Raw genomic sequence first — 24619 nt, 5'->3', positions numbered from 1 at the left:
AGCCTCTCTTAATCTAGTTAGACTGGTCCTTGAATGACAGATGTACAATTAATCAGTCATTGATGTTTTGTTTAAAAGCTTTTCAACTTGGTAAAATCTTACAGACAGTTTTTAAGAGGCCAGAATCATTACTACACCCTGATGAGGCATCAGAATAAATTTTCAGTGGACCACAGTCCCTAACTGCATTTAAAGTATGAGATATGATTTGTTTTGAAATATCACATCTTTGCCATATTTCACTACAGCCTATGATCCTTACCAGCTCTCCTACTTTCTCTCCCTCCTCTTAGAAGCTAATCTCCTTGAAAAAAGCTATCTAGGCTCCATACCTTTACTTCTCATTCTTTTCTAAGTCTTCTGCAGTATCACTTCCAATTTCATTCTTCCATTGAAACTGCTGTCTCCAAAATTACCAGTGATCTTTTATTTGCCACTTCTGTAGCAGTTGATCAATACTTTGTCACTTTCTCATCTATAAGTTTTCTTGACCCTGCCCTCTCTTGGTTCTCCTCCTGCTGTTTGACTGCTCCTTGTCAGTCTCCTTTGCAAGATCTTTCTCTCTTGTTACTTCCACTAACAATGAGTGTCGCTTAGGTTCTCTCCTAGGTTTTCTTTTCTTTATATAGTAACCTTTATAGAGTCTCTTTACTTATACCTGAACATATCCTCCAGACTCCTCACTTCCTTTTCCTTACCTCTAACTTCCTATTCTTGAAAACCTCTTCCCCAAAGATATGCTGTCATGATTGATAAATCCCTTCCCATGATCAGCATTTTACAAAGCACCCCTAGCATATTTGTTTGCTCCCTCATTAACTCATTGTGAGTAAAGACAACTTCATTATTTACTTCTGTATTCCAGTACCTTATGCATTGCCTATTGCATAGTAGTGTATTAATAAATAATTGTTAATTTATTAACATTTTGAAGTTATTTTATATGTACTGATTTATGTATATATGGTCTCCCCCACTAATGTTAGCCCCTGGAGGGAAATGATGGTCTTTACTTTTCTTTGGATCTTCATTGTTTAGCTCAGTGAGTTCTTTACACGAGAATTTTTCTAGTTATTGTCTCTGAGAATCCAAGATCACTTTAGTACTACAATAAACCAGTGGAAGACTTAATTGCATGCTGTTTTGTATTTTTCTCTCATTTTAACATACACTTAAGTCTTTCTCCTATGGTGTGAGCTGTCTAAGACTGTATTTTACACATCTTTTTTATAGGATCAATAATGCTTAGCATGATGCTGGGCATATGCTCAGTATTCGATAAATACTTGTTGATTCCTTCACTGAAACGTATCTGTTGTGTAATGTTAGGCACAACTACATGTATAGCACGTTAGCTCAAAGAATCTCAAAACAGTTTGCACAAATTAAATGATTAATCTTCATAGCTCCTTTTTGAGACACTCAAGGGATATATAGTACAGGGATTAATTTATGATGCAGAAAGAATAACATTTAATTGAAATATTCCCAATCGAAACTTCAGGGAAGATTTAGATACACAAAAAAGTAATTACCTAAGTTGAAAATTGGCCCATAGGGTTTAGAACCAATCAATAGTTTACTAAAAAGTACCATGGACTCTAGAGACAGAGGGTGATATATGGATAAAGCCCTGAAGTCTCCAACATCTATCATTCACTATTAACTTTCATCAGCTCATCTAAATGTGATTATTTGGCCACAGTTTCATATAAAATAGAGAGTTTAATAATTCCCCAAAGTAGGGATTTAGTGGTATGGATTATCTCAGAATTTCATTCCCATTTCATATTTAATTGATCATATGCAGAACAAATTTGGAAATGTGCTATTTGGTAGGCAAGAGATCTCCACACAATTTAACATCAGCTAAATAAGAAATCCCTAAGAACTTAAAGCTTCTGACTATCTTATTGAGAGGCAGCATGGTGCAGCCTGTAGTGTATCAGACTTGGAATTGAGAAGACCTGGGTTCAAGCCTCATCCCATATACTAGTTATGTGATCAAGTCACTTAACTTTTCTGTGACTCAATTTCCTTGTTTCTAAAATGAAAAGTTTAGACTCAATGACTTCTAATGTCTGCTCCAAGCCTATGATCCTGTAATATCCCTTCTATGTTTTTCAACCAGTATAAATTTCATTTCATTGTTTCCATATGGTTTTGACTTGTGGGTAATTTATGTGGAAATTGTTGAAAAAAAATCATGCAAGTTTTTGTACTATTCAAACATACATAAACACAGAAATTTTTATCTCTTTTATCTCTTGCTTAGAGGTCAGACTTCTGGCAACTCCCAATTAAATGGAACGCATTCAAGAACCACAAATTAAATGATATAAAGGACTCTGAGAAGGCAAAATAGATGACCCAATGCTCCTTTATTTTACTTATAGAAGATTCCCTCAAGTAGTCATTGAAAGCCATTTTACTCTTATTTTCACACAATAACAACAGGCTTGGTGCACTCATTTCATAGGCCATAGTAGAGCAGAAATAGTAAATGTTTAAAGTGAAGTAGACTGTAGTTTTTTTTTCTTTTCAGTGACAACTGAGACTGAAAGGAAAAAAAGTCTAAAAAAACTATTGAAAACGTATATGGAGAAAAAAGGCACACTAATCTGGGGATTCATTATAGGGGAAAATGGCTTTATAGATCTCTACAGACTATCAGAAGATTATTATATTAAAGCATAAGGCAATAAGTGATATGGATGTTGGTGAAAACTAATTTTCAAGGAAAGACAGCACTGCATTTGGGCTTAGAAACCTTAGGTTTAAGTCCTAATTGTCACTAATTAGATTTGTAACTGGTCAAACTGCTCAGCTTTTTGATCTTCAGCGTAATAGTGACCAACTTTACAGGGATGTTATGAGGAATATGAAATAATGTATGTAAAGTGATCTATAAACTCTAAAGCACCATATAAATGCTAGCCATCTTTATTGCTTTAATTTCACTGCTACTATTAATAATTCACATAAAGCACTTCAATCTTTATAAAATGCCGTTGTAACAATAGCCCTTTAAGAAAGGTAATGAAGTTTTTTGGGGAAGGCAGTAGGGGTTAAATAACTTGCCCAGGGTCATACAACTAGTGTCAGAGACAGGAATTGAACTTAAGTTCTCCTGACTTCAGGGGCAGTGCTCTATCTGTTGTGCCACCTAGCCTCCCCAGTAGTGCAAGTATTATCAGGCTGTTTTATAGACACTGAAACTGAGGCTCACAGAGGTCGAGTGACTTGCCTATAGATATATAAATAGTAAAGTACTAAAGTCAAGGATCTGGAACCAAGTCTGTTCCATCACTACAAGTTTAATTGTTTTCAGCTATACCACTCAAGTTTAAAAAGCAAAGAATATTTAGAGATAGTTACTTTTAAAAGTGTGTAAAATATTTCTACATTTAGTGCCTAAAGGAAAGTAAACTTTAATTATGAAGAATATTTAGTTAATTGCCCAATTGATAAATGGTCAGAGGATATGAACAGGCAATTTTCAGAGGAAGAAATTAAAGATTATCTATAATCATATGAAAAAATGCTCTAAATCACTTTTAATTAGAGAGATGCAAATCAAAACAACTCTGAGGTACCACATAACACCTATAAGATTGGCAAACATGACAGAACAGGAAAATGATAAATGCTGGAGAGGATGTGGGAGAGTTGGAACACTAATTCATTGTTGGTGGAGCTGTGAGCTGATCCAACCATTCTGGAGAGCAATTTGGAACTACAACGAAAGGGCTACAAAAATGTGCATACCCTTTGACCCAGCAATATCGCTACTAGGCTTGTATCCCCAAGAGATCGTAAAAATGGGAAAGGGTCCCACATGTACAAAAATATTTATAGCAGCTCTCTTTGTAGTGGCCAAAAACTGGAAGTCAAGGGGATGCCCATCAATTGGGGAATGGCTGAATAAGTTGTGGTATATGAATGTAATGGAGTACTATTGTGCCATAAGAAATGATGAACAAGAAGACTTCAGAGAGGCCTGGAAGGACTTATATGAACTGATGCTGAGTAAAAGGAGCAGAACCAGGAGAACTTTGCTTGCGAGTGTTTTTTCTGGTAGACTTGGAACTTCGTAATAACGCAAGAACTTAAAAAAAAAAATGCCAATGGTTTTCTAAGGCAAAATGCCTTTCACACTCAGCTAAAAAACTGTGGAATTCATTCGCAGAATGTAGCAGATCATGTTTCTGTGTGTGTGTGTGTGTGTGTGTGTGTGTGTGTGTATTATGTTTTGATTTGTTATATGATTTCTTCCATTTATTTTAGTTTGTCTACACAGCATGACTATAGTGAAAACGTATTCAATAGGAAAGTATATGTAGAGCCTATATAGAATTGTATGCCATCTTGGGGAGGGAGGGAGGTAGTGGGGGTTATGTGTGTGGGGGTGTAAAAAAATAAGTTTTATAGTAGTGATTGTAGAACATTAAAAAAAGAATATTTCGTTAATTAAAATATTTTATTATTGTCAGATATGATTAACAACAAGCAGCAAAGGTTGTCCTTGGAACCAGGATGACCTGTATTCAAATCTTACCTGGTTGAGTGAACCTGAGCAGAAGACTCAGTCTTTCAGGGCTCAAGCAGCTAAGACTCAGTCAGAGATGCTTTTCCAATCTTCATAAAAAAAGGGAGTTTGAAGCCTTGAAGAAAGTGTAGGTACAGTATACAACACATTATAAAGGGCTAACATGTATCAGGCATGAATATGCATGCCTGCAGGAACACATATGAGTCTAGTAGAATACTGTACTTGTCAAAAGACCTGATTTTCAGGCTCACATCTAGGACTAACTAAATGTATAAATTTGGTAAATCACTTTAACTTCTCTGAGGTTAAAAATTTTAAAGATTAAGATTTTGGCTGTACTATCTTGTTGTAAAGTGTGAAATGAAATTATGTGAACTTTTTTTGTAAATATAAAGCATTGTATGCAAGTTATTGTTAGATGTGTACTTGGCATATGTATAGGGAAGTTTTTTATAGATATGGGATTCATGATTTGGGGACAGTTACATTAGATGATATCTGAGGTATAGTCCAATTGATCATACATACATATATATGTATACACATAATATCTAAGTATGTACATGTATACATATACATCTAAATATTCCAAAAACGTATATGCACATATACATACACATGGTTGTCGTCCTTTGTTCTCAAAGAGGACCAAACTGGCATCAACTATGCTAGAGTCAAGTTTCACTGTGTCCAGCTGTGGCCGATCTGGAGCAAAGCAAGCTTGGAATGCTCTACCACAGGTCAAGCACAAATAGTCCATGTGAACATTTGGGGTAGATTCTCTAAATTTGTGCATCTCATGTTTCTTTTGAGTTTCTTCAGTTTGGCTTTGCTAATAGAGCACAGCACCTTCTCTGATGTGGGCACGCCATGCTTCACAGTCCAGTGCCAGTGTCTCCCATGTTACATATATACTTATATATACACATAAATATTGTTGGTGTTCAGTTGTCATTGTGTCCGATCCATTACTCTAGGTCCTTCTATTTTCCACTGTCTTTCAAAGCTTTTCCTGGATCTTGTTCATTGTTGTCATGATACCATCTATCCATCTCATCCTCTGCCATCCCCTTTTCTTTTTGCCTTCAATCTTTACCAACATCATGGTCTTTCCCAAAGTGTCTAGTCTTCTCATCGTATGGCCAAAGTATTTAAGCTTCAGCTTCACTATTTGATCTTCCAGGGAATAGCCTGAATCGATGTCTTGAAGTATCTATTGATTTGACTTCCTTGCTGTCCAAGGGACTCCCAAAAGTCTTTTCCAGAACCACAACTTGAAAGCATTGATTCTGTGATGCTCAGTTTTCCTTATACTACAACTCTCACAGCCATACAGTGCTACTGGAAAAACCATAGTTTCAACTACATGGACTTTTGTTGACGAAGTGATGTCTCTACTTTTTAGTATACTGTCCAGATGTGCCATAGCTTTCCTTCTAGGAGCAAGTGTCTTTTAGTTTTATGGCTAGAGTCACCATCTGCAGTGATTTATGAGCCCAAGAATATAAAATCTGCTGTTGTTTCCATTTCTTCTCTCTCTATTTCCCAGGAAGTGATGAACCCATTTTGCAAGGTCTTAGGGTTTGTTGTTGTTGTTGTTTTTTTATTTTAAGCCTCAAACCAGTTATTACACTCTTCTTTTACCCTCACTAAGGGCCTTTTTAATTCTTCTTCACTTTCTTCCATCAGAGTGGTATTGTGTGCGTATCTGAGATTGTTGATAATTTCTCCTGGCAGCCTTAATTCCAGTTTTTGATTCATCCAGCCAGGCATTTCGCTTGATGTGCTCTGGATGTAAGATAAATAAATAAGGTGACAGTATGCAGCCTTAGAGTACTTCTTTTTCAATCTTAGACCAATCAGTTACTCCATGTTTGAGTGGTTCTAACTATTGCTTCTTAGCCCACATGCAGGTTCCTCAGGAGACAGAATGATCTGGTATTCCTATTTCTTAGAGAACTTGCTATGTTTTATTGTAATCCACACAGTCAAATGCTTTAGAGTAGTCAGTGAAACAGAAGTAGATGTTTTTCTGGAACTCCCTAGCTTTCTCAATAATCCAGAGACATATATACATATGCAGTATTGAAAACATTCTCATGCAGCTTTAAGCAATAAATGGGGGCTATCAATAGCTTATATGGACAGCAAGGTGGAGCAGTGGATAGAGTGCTGTGCCTGGAGTCAGGAAGACTCATATCTTCCATGAGTTCAAATCTGGCCTCAGACAATTAGTAGCACTGTGATCCTGAGAAAGTCACTTAACCATGCTTGCCTCAGTTTCCTCATCTGTAAAATGAGCTGGAGAAGGAAATGGCAAACCAGTCCAGTATCTTTGCCAAGAAAACCCTAAATGGGGTCATGAAATTAGACATGCCCGAAAACCACTGGATAACAATAATTAACTTATAATTTCACCAAAAATTTTTGGGACACCCACTGTATGCACATATGCATGTAAATCTGCAAATATGTACACATTTAGTGGATAGAGTTTTGGGCTTGAAGTCAGGAAAATCCCAGTTTAAATTCCATCTTTCATGATTATTAGTTGTGTGACCCTGGGCAAATGACTGAAATTCTGTTGCCTTTGGGAATTTCATGGACGCTTAATAATTCATAAATGGCTCTCTGCATCAGGTGGAAGGAATTCTGATGAACACCTAGGAAAACAAGAATCATACCTATATTTATGAATAAATATATTTTATTTATTTTGTAAAATATATGTATGTAATCACATACTTTAAACATATTACATACATATGTGTATGTATATTATATATTCATATTTGTGTGTATATATATATATATATATATATATATACACATATGACCAGTAAAGGCCACGGAGCTTCTAAAGTAATAGAAGTTTAAGAAAAATAATTTTAAAGGAACTGAAATTATTCAGCCTAGAGAAGAAAAAAAATATTAGGATCAATCTTATAGTCTTTCTATATATTAAGGTATATGATTTTTATCATGTGGATCATATTTTTTGTCTCCATTATTGCTACATGAAAAGAAGGACAATGGAAGCATTATTGGGCATCAAATTTAGATTAGGTGTACAGAATGTGTGGTTGTGAAATCTCTTAAAATAAAAAAGAGATACATTTCTGCCTACAATTTTAGGATCTGGAAGAATCAGAGACCTCTTTTGGAAATGCCATAAGCTGATCTAGTTACAATGGCAATATAAAAAAGAAGAAATATGTTATTTGGAAATAATTAAAGGAAAAAGAAAAGACAGACATAGTATATTAAACATAGTAGGAATTCCCAGACATTTTTTATGCCAAATCTTATGGAAAAATTGTATTTGTAGAGCATTATCATATTACCCTGAACATATACTTTCCATTTCATAAATCATTCACAGCCTACTGCTATGTTCAACAGTGCCAATACACATGCTTGGTATATTTCTGTTGTGAAAATATTTATTTTGTAAAAAAACAACAAATAAAGACAAGCAGAAATATTATTCCATGTTGAATGTATAGACCAACACCGTCATTTCCGTAAGTATCAAGAATTAAAAAAAAAAAGAAGCCCACTAACAGAAAGGACATTTGGGAATTTCTAAATAGAAACGTGAGTTCTAAATTTAATTTCTGCTGTGATTTATCCAAGATACTGTTTTTCATTATGAAGAAGAAACATGAGGGCTTTACCACTTTGAATGTGTTTAGCATTTAAACAAGTACCCCCAAAAGTGTAGCAGCATAGGTAATCATCTAGTTATGTCTTACTTTTAGGCTATGTCAAATTGCCTTGTAGTGACGTGAATTTACCAATGAGTAGAACATGCATTGTGTATTTTTTGAGGTAGCATTAATTTAAGCCACTCGGTACTAATGGAAGGTCTGGAAGTATCTAAAACTCAAGAGCATCTGTGAATCAGATGCATGAATGTTTCCCCGATCCCTCCAATTTGGTCTAGAACTTGGGGTCTTCAGTATTTAAAATTCAAAGGGACATAATGGTGAATTTTCATGAAAGCTGAATATGGAAGGACATAGAGAATGACATGATATCATGGAAAGAGTACTGAACTTGGAGAAGCCAAGGTTCAAATTCTACCCTTTGCATTTGTATAGTGGATAAGGTGAAGCTCTGTGAAGTTTAGCTTCTTTATCTGAAACATGGGGTTTATGCTGCTAATAACTACCTCACAAGGCTGTTGTTATCAAAACAAATTAAAATTCTACCTTAAAAGTTTGCCTAAAGAGGTAAACTTTTATCTTTGAACCTGCAAATGTAAATATGTCTTCATTATATGGGTTATGGTAAAGAGGACAGATCAATCAGGTTGAAGGGGAAAAGAAGCCCAGATATAGTTGGTTTACTTCCTTTTGTGTGTTGGTTGGGTTACATAGGCACTGAAGCTTTTTTTCCAGTTCTCAAATTCTATGATTCTGAAATCTTGACAATGCAGAACTATGTAAAATTAAGACAAAAGTGATGTGATGGGAGTAATATTTAATATGTCCTGCCATAGAGATTGGGCTAGATTTTCCTAAAGCCTTATACCTTTGCAGGTCTGGTTAATTTTTTTTTTAATTTAAAAGGCATTAAAATTCTCCTTGAGACTTGATTGGCTAAAGAGGATCGTTCAGGTCATTGACATAGTTCTTGTTCCTCAAAAACTAAGACAATATTGAAAACTGCAAATTTTAAGGTGTTATATAAATGCTAGTTGTTGTTAATGTGGATGTAATCTAAGAGTCAAAGAAAGAAAAGTCTTTTATATAATAAAATATTAATAGCATTCTTTGTGGTAGCAAAAAGCTTGAAACAAAATAGGTTCCCATTGTCTGAGGGGTGGCTGAACAAATTGTATAGTGGGGTTATAACGGACTATTATTTGTGTCATAAGAAATAACAGAGAAACATAGGAAAGACATGTGTGAAGTGATGACAAGTGAAAAAAGCAGAACCATGAGAAAAATACATGCAATCATGACAATAATGCAAACTATTACGAAACCCAAAAAAACTGTGAAACTCGTAAGTGTAATAGAGAACTTAGGTTCCATAGAACTGATAATGAACAATAGTTCTCTCTCCCCAGTAAACAGGTGGACTTAGAACTTAGGATATAGAATATGGTGTAGGCTATCTTACATTTCTTTCATTGCCCCTGTGTTGGTAGGTTTTACTTAATTTTTTTTTGTTTGTTTTAAGGAGGAATGTTATGGATTTACGAGGATGTGTGAAGGACTAAGGAATGAATGTGAAAACAAAAGACAACAATGAAACTTTTTAAAGTAAACAACAAAACAAAACTTTTACCAGAAGTCAAATAGGATTTTATCTTTAATTCAAATAACAAATAAAATTATTCTTCTGGAGCATAGTAGGGGATATGACCTAAAAATCACAGAATAAAAAGAAGATGAATTAGCCAGAAGGCTAGAGGAATGGATTTACTGAGAGTTGTGGTACGAAGTACCTTTAATACTTGAAGCCTATGCTAAGAAAATACAGTAATTTGAAATGGCTTCTGCATTATCTTTCATTTATATATAATTTGCACCCTGAAATTCTCTCATGTCCTGTTAAAGCTATTTGTGTGCTTGAATCAGCTCTGCATCTAATATGCTACAGTGAATCAGCTGGAGAAAAGGATAGAAAGGATGAGTGAAGGAAGGATTAGGATCTAGGAGTATAGCTTTCAGTGGAGAGTTTCTTCCTTTTGATCTTTTGGGGGTGGCAGTAAAAATCTAACTAAATATTTATTAATAGTAAGGATTCATTTACTCATTTACAATTGTATGATTCCAGATATGTAAACTGCCTCTTTGGGAAACAACATAATGCAATGGAAAATGGAAATATGCTTATTTGGAGTCAGACATCCTCAATTAAAATCACAGATCTGCTGTTTAGCTGTTTGTGTGACTTTGTGCAAATAACTTAACTTCTCTCTGCCTCAGTTTCTTCATCTGTAAAATGAGGGGATCAGATTAGATAATTACTAAGGTCTGTTCCATCTCTGGATTGTTGATCCCATGGTCTTATATAAGATGAGAAGAACTGGAGAATCTGTTAACTACAAAGTTTCTAACCAGGATATCTCAAAGAGTATTGTTATATTGACAGAAAAAGGGGAATTTGAGAAAGAATGTATATTTCAGGATGTATAACGATTATTTGTTTGGGATGTTATGATAGTATCTTCAAGAGGATATTTCATAGACTTAAAGAACAAGGGACCTTAGAAGTTGTCTGGGCAAATCCTTATCTATGAATTGACTCTAAAGCTTTCTCAACAAATTCTCATTCAGGCTTTAACTGTACACCTCCAGTGGCAGCAAATTCATTATCTACTGAAGTAACCTATTCCATTTACTAAAGCTCTAAATGTTAGGAAGTTTTTTTGTTTCTTTCTCTCTCTCTTTTTTTAATGTGTCTCCCTGGAATTTCTGTTCCCTAGTCCTAGGTATGTCCTCTAGACCCAAACGAAATAAAATGAATCCCTCTTTCACTGAACAGTTATTTATGTATTTCAAGATGGAGATCATTTCTCCCTCACAACTACTCTGTTCTAAGGGAAGCAGAGTATAGTTATGGAAGTAATATTGTTTCTGGGGTCAGAAGACCTGGATTTAATTGTTCGCTCCGACATTTGGAAATTGAACCAGGCATTTAAATTCTTTGATCCCTAGTTACCTGCTTATTGAAGTAGGGTTATAAGATCAAATTTGAGGGTAAAGAACTGAGAGTCAAAGAATGATAAATGGTTCAAACTACAAGACCTTGTGGAGGTCACCAAGTCCATACTTCATTTTATAAACAAGGAAACAAAAACTTAGAAATTTGAGAGGCCATGATCAAAATTCCACATCTAGTTGGTGGCAAAGCAGGTACTAGAATCTGTGATTTAGACTCCTAATCAAAACTATACTACTTATCAGTATAGAGGGTGTAGCACCAACACAATATTCACAGTGCCTATGGTGGTTATGAATATACCAGCACAGTTCTGAATCACAAAATATAACAGACTCTCCACATGGAAGACAGAACCAAAACATTTATTCAAACACCAGAAAGCCAAATCCCAGTACCAGAAAGTCAAATCCATCATAGTAACAAAGAAGTCTAAACATATTATCAGGCATTCCCACAAACAAACACCCTCAAATAAAATGCCCTTCTCTCATCCACAGCCAGATGCCTGCTTTCTCTCTCTTTCCCAGATCTGACTAGTCTGACTCACTTCCTGTTCTACCTGTTCAGTAAACTCCCCCACCACAGGCTCCATGTGACTCAAACTGCCATATAACCTAGACAGGTTACATGGGCCTATTAATGAATGGGGAAGATCTTCCCATTTAAATCATCATTACAGGTGGTGATGCCAGAGTCCTAAGGAACAGATGAATTTTGAGAGACAGTGAATGTATAGAAAGGAGCAAAAAGTTTGAGCATCAGGGAATGGCTGTAATTGGGGCTAGGCTGAAGTTGATTAGCTGTTGATCATATAAGAAACAGAATAGTTTGATAAGATGAGATTTAGAAGGATGAAGTTACCAGAAAAATTGTTCTCCCAGGTAGACCTAGTCTAGATCTGCGCCTGACATATAGGTGAAAAGGATAAAATGAACTCTGAGACAACCTGGTCTCTGAGAGTTTGGACAGGAAGTATTTCCCTTTGGGACTGTAGGGTTCCAACTGTGGAACAGCAATTTTTAGTTTTGAGAGTTTGTCATTTCATATCTTCCAAGGTCCTGCAAATTCTAACAAAGGCATGGCTAAGAAATTACTGAAGGGTTCATCTAGGATGCATTCAGTATTGGCCTTGTAATTAATAATATGATGTTCTCAGTTCTCAGGGCCCTGGACAGTTCAAAGAACAGCTCCACAGAGAAGACTTCTTTTGGGATAGTCTCTCTCTCTTTCCCTCTCTGTCTCCCTCTCCCTCTCCCTTTTCTCCATCTCCCTCTCTGTCTCTCTTATACACACAAACACACACATTTCTCTCTCTCCCTCTGTCTCTATCTCTGTCTCTCTCTCTCTCACAGACACACACACACACACACACACACACACACACACACACACACACACACACACACACACTAATATAAATAAACACAGAGAAGAAAGGGAAGCTGCCCAGGAACAGCATACTGCAGCAGTGACACTATTCTGCTGTAAAGATTTCTGCCCTGTCTCTCCCTGACTCTACCCTTTTCCATCACACCTGCAATTCTGCAACAGAATTCTCATGGATTTAACACTGGCCTAGAGACATTATCTCCCTTTGTACATAATGGAAGAAGTAGGGTGCTCTATTAAGGTCATTTGCTAACAGCTGTTGCCTTCATACTATAAAGACTGACTTCTTGAGATAGTAACCTTTTGCAGGTCATGATCCTTTTATTCTTCCATAAAAATTGTAAACAATAAGTGTTTGCTTAATTGAATAGAATTGAAACAAATTTTTGATATTCTTCTCACTAATTAATAAGATCCCATCCAATATAAAAGCACATTTAAAACTTCAGTGGGCAAGATTTACATTAGATTAATGTAAGTAAAGATTGTGCATGACCCAAAGAGTAAGTGAAAGATACAAATAATAGTTCATCAGTTTTGAGTTGCATGCAATTACTTCGCATTCTGTAACAGTTCAGTAGATCCACAGTTTCATTGATATGTATATTTACTCCCTTTTTAAGTATAGATTGCAGTTCATCCATGCCTTTTCATCCTTTGCAGCTGTTTGTTTCCCATGTTCTTCCCATAGGCCTTCCATGCCCAATCCACTTTTTATGTCTTCCTCTAGGTGCTATAAAGTGTCTGAAGTACTAGTGTAGTACTCACCTTGTTCATCTATTGCCTCATAAGACCAGACCATCTCCTTTTTTGATTTTCTATTTCCTTTATCTTCTTACAATATGTCCCTGTAAATCACGAGAAACTTTGATGCTACAGCAATTGTGGTGTTGTACAGCTTAATAAATGTACAGCATTACTGGAAGATTTATGTTACAAAGTAACTTATTTGCTGTAGGGAGCTGATCAAGCACATTTAGAATATTGTATTATTTTCCATATGAAACACATCCCACTCTCTTCTCCCTATTAATTCTGGTTACTATTTATTGTGCATTTGTAATAGCTGCTCCATATATATGTCCTGATATTCCAAGGCGTGGTCTGGCCATCCAATTGCACATTAGAGTCTGGACAACAGATATTTTCCCCATATATGGGTTTTCTTGTATGGATGGTTATGCCGAATTCTTTTGAGTAATCATGGTTTTCATTAAGAAAGCCCTGTAAAACCCTTTCTTGACAAAGGAATATTTTGCCATCTCCTTCCCGAGCTCATTCTATAGATTATGAAACTAAGGCAAACATGGGTAAGTGATTTGCCCAGGGTCAGAGTTAGTAGGTGTCTGAGGCCAGATTTAAACTTAGGTCTTCTTGATTCCATATTAGGCACGCTGTCCACTGCACCACCTAGTAGTTGCTCCCTATTCCATGTACTATCTCCTGACTACTCAAATTAACCTTTTCTTAATGACGTGCTATCTTCCTATTTCAGCACCACGTGTCACTTCCTCAGGGCAATTATATAACTTAACTGCTACCCAGGCACCTAGAACAGCAGCTATGTCCTTGCCATTGATAAAATTGCCCCTACAACAAATATCTGTGACACCCAGATCACCTCTAGGCTGCAGCAAGTGTCCATCACAGGGTGGGCTTAGTAGTCCTGCCACACCTTTTAATTTTGGGAGGAGAGAGGGGTATAAGTGCATGCACATAGACATCACTCTTCATCCCTCACCTGGCATGTAATAATACCCTTCTAATTGGTGTCCCTGCCTCAGGTCTCTCCCCTTTCAATCCATCCTCCACATCCTGCCAAGTGATTTTCTTAAAGCATAGGTCTGAACATACTGTACCCCTTGAAACTCCCAGTATACAGAAATGGTTTCCTATTGGTTCTAGCATCAAATGTAAACTTCTCTACTGGGCATTTAAAGCTCTTCAGAAACTTGTTAGCCTTATTAGACATCATTCTATTTTTTGCATTTATCATCCAGTTAAATTAGCCTTCTGACTGTTTACCACATTCTTACAAAACACAACTAAAATATCTTAACATGAATAGAAAATTCAAATATGACATGATACCATCCATGAATCAGTTCTATGTAAATAAGGAAGAATGAGTTTATTTTGAAATCTTTTATGCTTCATTGAAATCAGAGACAATTTGCTTTTTACTTGCTTTTTTATTGTGTATGGTGAACATTTGCACACGGAGAATCATGACTGCTTCTGAAAAGTGCTTATAACCTATTATTTGCTTGTAATATAGTGTATCTTTCAATAAAAAGTATCCAAAAATATTCAATTACTTGCTTGACATGTGCACAATTAATAAAAATTAATGCTAACATTTATATCTTTCCCCCTAAGATATATATTGAGATTTTTCTAAAATAATTAAGCCTATTTAATTACATTGCTCTTACAAGTCTACCAGCAACTCAAGAATTTGTTGAAGGCTTATCCCATGTGACAGGTACCATGGTAAGAGCTGAGCATACAAATACAAACAGAAAGACAGTTATTGCCACCAAGTAGAAGACAGTACGTATAAAAGAAGCTGAAAAAGGAGGTCAGAGAAAGACATGAAGTTATCCTACATGGGAGTATTGGAGAGAAAATCTACAGATTTAGTAGTGTATCCTGGAGAAGAATGAAGATATGGCAGGCTTAGGCATCCTCCTCAAAATGGAAGTCAGTCAGAGGGAGAGGCAGAGAGTATTTCCAATATATGAAGTTTAGGGGTGGACTGAGTTTCCAAGGTGAAGAGGTGTGTGTGTGTGTGTGTGTGTGTGTGTGTGTGTGTGTACGTGTACATATGCATATGTGTATGTATATGTGTGTATATATGTATAGATATGTATGTGTGTATATCTGTATCTATCTATCTATCTATATGTACATCATAGTAATCAGGACTGGAAAGAGGAATGAAAAACATTTCTTACAAAAGTTTTAATTAATAGTGAAATAAATGTGCTTCATTGTGAGCAATAATATTTTAGTGAGGGCAAAAAGCTTTTTTGAACCATTAATAAAACGAAATAAAACAAAATATCATTTATTTCACATTTAGCTTACTCTTTTTAATGTCTATTTTTGTATGTATATTTCTAATTTTTATTTTTGTCTCTGTTTTATAGTATATATAAGATGTTAGTGCATATATATAATGTATAAATAAATACACATACTGGAACTGTTATATATATATGTGTGTGTGAGTCTGTATGTATGTGTATAGACACACTCATACACATGTGAGATCCTTGTGCTAAGCAGTTTACAAAAATTGATACAACAACCTGAGAGGTAAGTGCAATTAGGACCTCCATTTTACAGATGAGAAAACAGGCAAATTGAGGCCAAGCAAATTGCCCAGGGTCACACAGCTAGTAAATATCTGAGGTCAAATTTGAACTCACATCTTTTCTCACCCTAGGCCTAGTACTCAAGCCACTGTGCCATGCAGCTGCCTAGGTACATAGAATGGGACAGATGCAAGAGACGTTGTGAAGGTAATATAATCAATTAATTTGGAGGCATTCTACTTCTTGTCATCCTATACACCGAACATAGGACCTTGGTTGCCCTAAAATTTTTCAAGTGATTTTTTTTCTTACGTGTTAAACACAATAGACTCCCTATTCAAGGTGCAAACAGAGTCAAAACTATTTTAGAAAAACATTTAGCCAAGAAAGAAAAAAGCTTTAGTCTCTTCCAAACCTGATATCTAACCCATGAGATTATAGGAGACAATATGTATAAAACACCTTGAAAGCTCTATAAAGTAATGTCGAATTGTAATGTATTAAGACCCGCTGTTCTAAACCAAAAAAAGCGCATCTAATTACATTTAAAATTTTTTCTCAAATTAAAAACACTGCGAATGTGGCAGAGGAACGAATATTAGTGTCGATAGCAAGTGTACAAAGCTCTCCCAGATCAACTGAAATGAAGAAAGCCGCCTATTTATTGAACAAGGATTAAGTGTAAGTATACTTAGGATACTTTGCAAAGTAGACAAAATCCCTAAAAGGATTAGATCCTCCTAAGAACCAGACAGGAAGAAAACCCCCGGGGACAGCCGCACCACAGGCTTCGATCTCAGCCCAGGGACCAATCAGTTTACCCCCAGGAATAGATGCGAGAACCCACGGGCTGACGATGGAGGTTGTTCCCCCAGGCACCCAAACCCCAAAAGTCCCCCAACCCAGCCCGTGACAACATAGAACCAGAAGACAGACCTGTTTGTTTAAACCACGCAGCGGCTGAACGGGAGAGGCAGGCAGGAGTTCGTTATGGCAGAGCAGGTGAGGCACGCAAGGTGCCTGTTTATCAAAGGCTAAGCCAGGTGTACCAGGCTCCCCCCCCCACCCCTCCCTTAAAACAGGAGGCGTTGATCTTGACCCGATTTGTGTCATGGACCCCTTGATCCTCTGTCTGGTGTCATCTCTGGCTCCCTTCTCAGAATAAGGTTTCTAAATGTATAATATCTAATATTTGGTTACAAGGGAAACCAATTATATTGAAATATAGGTCATGTCTACCTATCCCTAGCTTGCTATCCTATCTCCAACCTGTTTCTATATCTGTATCTCCCTGCCTGTCATCTATATCTATATATATCTCTCTAATTCTGTATCTCTATCTCTGTCTCTGTCATTCATGTCTATATGTATTTATGTCCCACTAATCTGTTTGTCTCTATATTTATACCTGTAATCATATCATCTATATCCATCTCTGTATCTGCTTCTCTATATCAATATCTTATATTTATATACATATATATCTTATTTATCAATAGGTCTGTACCTCTGACTCTTATCTACATCTCTGTCTCTCTATCTGTATCTATTTCTTTATAACTATGTAGGATCTTGTTTGCCCTAACTCTGTGTCTACATCCTTTTTATTTTGTCTTTTTGGAGACAAGAGTCATTTGTCAGTATCTAAGGCTGATTTTGAATTCAGGTCCAGTTGACTCCAGGGCTGGTGATATATCCACTCTGCCCCCCCAGCTGCTCCTCTTTATCTACATCTCTATCTCTCTGTTGTGTATATCTGTAAGTATCTATTTCTTTCTCTGTCGTTTCTATCTCTATAGAAGATAACCAGTTCACAGATACCAGGTTAAGAAGGAAAGCAGAAGAAAAAAAAGTAGTTCATCAAAGGGTATAGCTACCAATCAAGTAGTCACTGCTTCCCTTTCTTGCTGTTCATAAATCATTCCTTTAATAAAATGTTTTAGAGCTTTGCCAGGATTCTAAGTCAAATTTATATAGTTTATAATTTGCAGACTCTGCTCACTTTATTCTTTCCACCCTCACTTTTTGTTTTAAACCAGGAGAGTATTTGCCCTTGTATTTGCTTGTGTGTGTGTGTGTGTGTGTGTGTGTGTGTGTGTGTGTGTGTCTTGTACCACTCTCCTCTTCATGATGTTTCAAAGATGGTTGATGGTAGCTTAGCAATCTCATCCAACACGTGTTGTTTTCTTCGTATTACTTACTAATGCCATCACTGAAGCTCATGCCCAAACCAGATGTCTAAACTAATACACCAGCCCTCGAACTGACCTTTTTACTCCAGGTTTCTCTCCTTTAATCAGCCTAGTCATCCACTGCACTTAGTAGAGCAACATACTCCCCTTCTGTAGAATTTGTTATCAGTCTTCTATCAGTGTATGGATCAACAAGCATTTATTGAATACCTGCAATAAACATGGCACTATGAATAGTGAGCTGTCTTGGAGACCATGGAAGATAGAGTTGTGATGGATACTTATTGTATAGCTCAGTTAATTTGTTTAACCCCTAGTTGCAAAGAAGGTGCTGACTGAAAGTTTCCTCCCTTGGAGTTCTGTACACGAAGGAAATCCTGGGTCTAGTCTCTATCGCTAAACCTATTCCTATGTATTGGGTCCTGTTCAAGATTCTACACAGATAAAAATTTTTAAAAATGAAACAATGCCTGTTTTTAATTAATTGACATCCTGTTAGGTGACAGAGTTGGACAGATAGTTCTGAAGTTGATGTCTAGTAAACTTCCCTGGGGAACTGTTCTAGACATTATGCTGCTTGCCATTTTTGTCAATGATTTAGATAAAGGCATAAAATGACAAGCTTATCAAGTTTACAGATAACAGGGAGCTGGGAAGGAGAGCTAATACATCATATGACACTCAGGATACAAAAAGATCTTGACAGACTAGAGCATTAGACCAAATTACTAAGATGATATTTCATAGAATCATAGACTTTCAGAATTATAAGGATTGAAAGATGGAAGAAAGGAAGGAAAAAGTTAAAACAAGGATGGAAGCAAAGAAACAAGCATTTATTAAGCAATTATAGTGTGTTAAGAGCTTTACATATATTATTTCTAATATTTGATTGTCAAAGCTCTAGAAGGTAGGTGCTATTATCAGTTCCATTTCACAAATGAGAAAACTGAGGCAAACAAGGATTAAGTGACTTGCGCAAGGTCACAAAGGCAGTGTCTGAGGCCACATTTGAACTCAGATCTCTATTCACAGTACCACCTAGCTGCCAGTTAAAGGATTTCAACATAGGTGACAAGTAACCACCTTGCCTGATAATCTGGAATCTGAGGCTTGTAGAAACCACCTTACTATCCTCCACAAATAGAAACATTCACCCACAGGACCTCTAAATCTCTAGGGAAAACCTCTTCTGTTTCAAGCTTGACCAGGAGAATATCCTTCATGACCACCTTAAACACCTTTGGTGACCGTAGTTCTTCTTGTTTTATTTCTCAAATGACATTAATAACTGGAGGGTAATTAAGCAGTTACATTTCTGTGCCACATTCATAATGGAATATATAAAAAGCTTTTTTCAGGACATAGAGGCAGGCTGTAAGGGATCATTTTGCTCCTGATCTTACCCACATGCTAGTGACCTCCCTTCTTTACTACCTTATATTTAATTATGTTGTGTTTATTTTGTGTGTGTGTATATATATGTATATATATATGTACATATATATATATATATAGTCTATATGTATTTCCCAATCTTCTCAACTGCTAGTGCCCTTCCTCTCAAACTATTATTTTTAATTTTATATATATTATATATCCTCTTTATGTTCTTGGTCCCTCCCACTTCCTGACTTCATCTTCTCAGATGTCGTTTCATCTTTCTAATACAGTACTTTGGGAGCTGAGGTTGTATGGTACACCTTAGACTGTCCCTCCACCTACTCTGTTCATCCTTGCTGTTCCTCAAAAAAACAAGCAGCCCATCTCCTGGTTCTGGGCATTTCCTTTTGCTGTCCCCCATGCCTGAAATGCTTCTCTTCTCATCTCAATCTCCTGGCTTCCTTCACGTTCCAGCTAAAATCCCACTTTCTACAGGAAGCTTTCCTCAGTCCCTCTTAATTCTGGTGCCTTCCCTCTGTTGATGAATTCCCTTTATCCTGCATATAGCTTGTTTGTACCTATTTGTTTGCAAGCTGTCTTTCCCATTAGATTTTAGACTCCTTGAGCGCAGGCATCGTCTTTTGTCTTTCTTTGTATCCCCAGCTTTTAGCATATCTCCTGGCTAATGGTAGGAGGTTAATACTTGTTTATTAAAAGATTAATTGAGACGCAGTAGTTCTTGCTGCTGATGCTGAAATGCATATGAGACATTTGTAACTGAGAAAAGAGGTGGGCCAGTCATGGAGAAAGAATGAGGGCTAGGGGACATCCCAAATGCTTTATTCATGTCTATGAAACACAGAAATAGGCTTAGTGTTGAAAATAAGGAAGGCAGTAGTCCTAGTATAGTCTGCTCTGATCAGAACAAATTACTATATTATTTTCAGTTCTGGGTGTCACCTCTGATGGAGGACATGAAAATCTGGGGACCATCCAGAGGGAGGAGCCCAGAATAATGCAAGGTTTGCAGACCATACCACATGAGAACTTCTTGAGAGAACTGTGTAGTTGATTTGAGTGGGAGAAGATGCTGGGCACATAGTAGTTGTCTTTGAGTGATTGAAGTGATATCACATGACAGAGAGAATAGATCTATTTTGTTGGGCCCTAGACTATAGAAAGAGGAACAGTGGGTAGGAGCTACCAACAGGCACATGTAGACTTGATATCAGGAACAACTTCCTGTCCCAAAACTTAATGGACTGCCTTGGGAGAGAATGGCTTTCCCATCATCAGAGTTCTTCAAGCAAAGGTTGACCCCTTGTTTGGGGGTATTATAGAGAGGATTTTTGTTTAGATATAATAGCTAGCTAATTAGATAGCTATTATAGATATTATATATTAGATATCTAATATCTATATTAGATAGCTGATATAGATATTATAGATAGAGACTAATCTATGTAGCATTTAAGGTTCATATATGTCACATCATTTGCTCCTTGTCTCATCTCTGAGAGATAGAAGCTATTATTATCCCCATTTCATAGATGAGGAAGCTAGGGTCGGAGAGGTCAAATGACTTCCTCAGGGTCACACAGCTAGTAAACATCTGAGACATGATTTGAACTCAAGTCCATCCTTACTCCATTGTGATGCCTAGCAACACTGATACACTATGGTTCTGTGAGCATTAAGAAGTTAAAGATCCAGAGGCAGGAAGGCAGTTGATAAACGTTTATTAAGTGCTTCCTATGTGCAAGGTGCTGTGTTAAGTGCTGTGGATGCAAATACAAATAACAAGAAAAAAAGTCCTTGCCTTCAAGGAGCTTATAATCTAGTTGGGGGGAACAACACACAAAAGGGATGGTGGGGAAGTTGGGAACAGGAAAGGTACTCAGCTCTAGGTCATCATGGAGAAGTCCAAGGGAATCCAAAAGCTGGTGGGACATGAGGAGCATACTATCTCAGACCCCCTCAGTTTTTGGAACTCATGGGTATATCTTCCAGTCAGAGGGTCCAATAGTAGAGGTAGAGAGAACTTAAGAGGTATGGTAAACCAAGGCTGATATGTTCTTGCATGATGATGAGATTTCCCAATGATGAAGAAAGATCCTGGAGGCCTTCCTGCAGCATGGTAGATAGGCTCTTTACAGAGAATTAATGAGAGGACATGTACAAAAACTACAGACAGTCAGTAGTGATTTATGTGGAATGCCCCAGTGTAGGGAGTGCCTGTCTCTGAAATACTGAAATAAGTTGAAGACAAAAAATTTTCCCCAACACTGATAATTGTCAAAACACTGACTAAAATATAGTTGGGATATCTTTTTTATTTTTTTAATGGGATACATTCCCACTGGTTTAGATACAGTTCTGCCTAGATATGGTTGAATGCTATAGAAAGCCTCTCAGGATCACTTTTATTTTTTTTTTGATTTTTAATTATTTTTTAATGTTTAACAATCACTGCCATACAATTGAGATTTTATCCTCCCCACACCTACCCCCCACTACCCCCCTCCCTCCCCACGACTGCATACAATTCTGTATAGGTTCTACATATACTTTCCTATTGAGTACATTTTCACTATAGTCATGCTATGTAGTCGGACTAAAATAAATGGAAGAAATCATATAACAAATCAAAACATGATACACAAAAACATACACATACACAAACATGATCTGCTACATTCTGCGAATGACTTCCATATTTCTTTCTCTGAGTGTGGAAGGCATTTTGCCTTAGAGAACCACCATTGGGATTTTTTTTTTTTTTAAGAAGTTCTTGCGTTATTACAAAATTCCAAGTCAGGATCACTTTTAACACCATAGCTCCATTTCACTTATTTCTACTGGTTCTTAACTTTAAGCACATAATGCTATCAGAGGCCACCATCAAAAATGTTCCACAAAATATGCTTTGATGTAGTATTTGATAGTATAATCAGTGTAGGAAATGTCATTTTGCTGCTAATACTGATCTTCATCTGTACCCTCTAAGTGGTAAAAACCAATATCATTACTTTACTCTTTCTTCCCCATCTCTTTTCTCACTCTCCTTCTCCCTCTTCTGTCTCTGCTTCTTCTCCTATTTCTCCTATCTTTCCTTCTTTTTCCTTGCCCTCTTCTCCCTCTCCTGTTTCTCCTTTTCCCTCATCCTTTTCTCCCTCTTTTCCTCTCTCCTCCCATCCCTCTCCTTCCTCATCCCCTTCTCCCTCTTCTTTTCCCTCTTCCCCTTCTCTCTCTCCCTCTTACTTTTCTGTCCTCTCTTTTCTTCTACTTCTCTCTCTTCTTCTCCCCTTCTCCCTCTGCCTCTTCTCCTTTATCCTCTTTTCTCACCTTTCCTTTTCCCTCATATTTTTTCTTCTTCCTTACCCTTTTATTCTCCCTCTTCTGTCTCTCCTTCTTCCTCACCCTATCTCTCTTTCTCCATTTGCTGCTTCTATCTCTCTTCCTTCACTCTCTTCTCCCTCTTGTAAAGCACATGGCATGTAGTAGGTGATTAATAAATGCTTGTTACCTCTTCCCCCTCTCCTCCTCCCTGTAGTGATCTCTTCTCTCTCTCTCTCTCTCTCTTTCCTTCTCTCTCTACTTTTTCATTCTTTCCCTCTGCCTCTGTCCTTTAAAATTTTACAGATAAATAGCATTCATCCTTTTTTTTAAAAAAAGAAGTAATATTTACCTGTTCAAACTCAAGACAGCATATTTTTGTTACCTTCCCATAGGGAAAAACAGACTTAACTTGGACATGTTTGTTGGAACTGAGAGCATTAAATCAGTGAGTCTCATTTGTCACAATTAATTACATTAAAAGCCAGGTTCCTATTTCATCTGGGAAATGTCAGCATTGCAGCATGAGGGCTCTGACAACTTGATAAACAACTGTAAGATATGAATGAGTGAAGCCGTGACAGAAGTGGGACATTGCTGTAGTTGGAGGACTTAGTACATCTTCATACTTTTGTTGTAAGACTAGACAAGGCACCTCGGTGAAGGTTCTATAAGCAGAATGGCAATTCAAGTCAAGATTCTCATAGATGTACTCCAAAGTATTTTCTTTTATGAATAGGAGTATCATGAACATTTGCAGTTATTCTAGTTGAGTGTATGTGTACGTATGTGTTGTGAATAGGTATTCTAGCCATTTGTGCTTGTGTGTGTTTACATATTACATATTATATAATATTACATATTACACATATGCGTATGCACATTACATATACATACATACACATGACAGGACATATTTAAACTATTAAGTTTATGCACTAAGACAAGTAGAGCATATTTAAGCTATTAAAGTTTAAAATTGTAAGAAGACTTTTGGGACACTGTATAAACACGTTTTCTAGTAGGAGACCCAGACCTGTGATTGGGTTGGTATGGTGAAATTCTAGTGAGAAAATGCCCCGTAAGGTGCATAGGAGCAACTATTTGGTAATTTATAGGTTTATAGATTTGCCTGAGAGACTGAAGATTTAAATGACTTGTCCAGGGCCACAGAGCCAATATTTGTCAGAAACAGGAATGAAACTCAGGTCTTCCAGACGGAGAGACCCACATTCTTCAAATGCTTTCCGCTGTGTGATGTTGCCTTGTGTGCTTTGGTGTGTATGTGCACCCACGCATATGTGGCTAAATCCTGCCGTTTGATCATTTTCTGAATCTATACTAATCATTACCTACAACTGAAGGAGGTCAGATAGAAACAAAGAGTCCATATAATGTTCACATATGTACATGTACAGGTTAAATAAGAATGTTTTTGTGTGCGCATACACGTCTGTGTTTGTATGGGAGCTTTGTTTAGTACTTTCCATGGGGTTTTAGTGGAGGATAGAAGGGCCTGGTGTGTTATGGTCCATGGGACCATGAAGAGCCTTACACAATTTAATAACTGAACAACAAACACAATTATATAGCTTTAAGTTGTTTTTATTTTTGAGAGATAAAGCTAAAAATAAGCCAGTAGTAATATATTTCAGTTACCTTGAAAAGAATAATTATTTATGTACAAAGTTTCACACATATATGTATTCATGTATGCATGCATACATGCATGCTTACATATATCTATATATTCACCTGATTACTAA

At 36.7% G+C, this 24619-nt stretch overlaps 1 protein-coding gene across 2 annotated transcripts in view; it reads left to right on the top strand.

Annotated features, from left to right (window-relative positions):
- Positions 1 to 24619, top strand: part of PRKN (parkin RBR E3 ubiquitin protein ligase) — a 1884374-nt gene that overhangs the window by 534422 nt on the left and 1325333 nt on the right. Inside the window, exon 1 of one of the 2 annotated variants that reach the window (XM_072637711.1) lies at positions 15784 to 16944. The exons of the other annotated variant lie outside the window; for it this stretch is intronic. Coding sequence (XP_072493812.1) covers positions 16933 to 16944 — 12 coding nt within the window. The 5' untranslated portion in view covers positions 15784 to 16932. Of the gene's footprint in view, positions 1 to 15783; positions 16945 to 24619 lie in introns of those variants that run through there. 2 annotated transcript variants of the gene reach the window in all.

Source organism: Notamacropus eugenii, chromosome 2, assembly GCF_028372415.1.
Source record: "Notamacropus eugenii isolate mMacEug1 chromosome 2, mMacEug1.pri_v2, whole genome shotgun sequence".
Classification (NCBI taxonomy): domain Eukaryota; kingdom Metazoa; phylum Chordata; class Mammalia; order Diprotodontia; family Macropodidae; genus Notamacropus; species Notamacropus eugenii.
The sequence above is the reverse complement of the archived record's forward strand: the minus strand, read 5'-3'. Positions and strand labels throughout refer to the sequence as shown.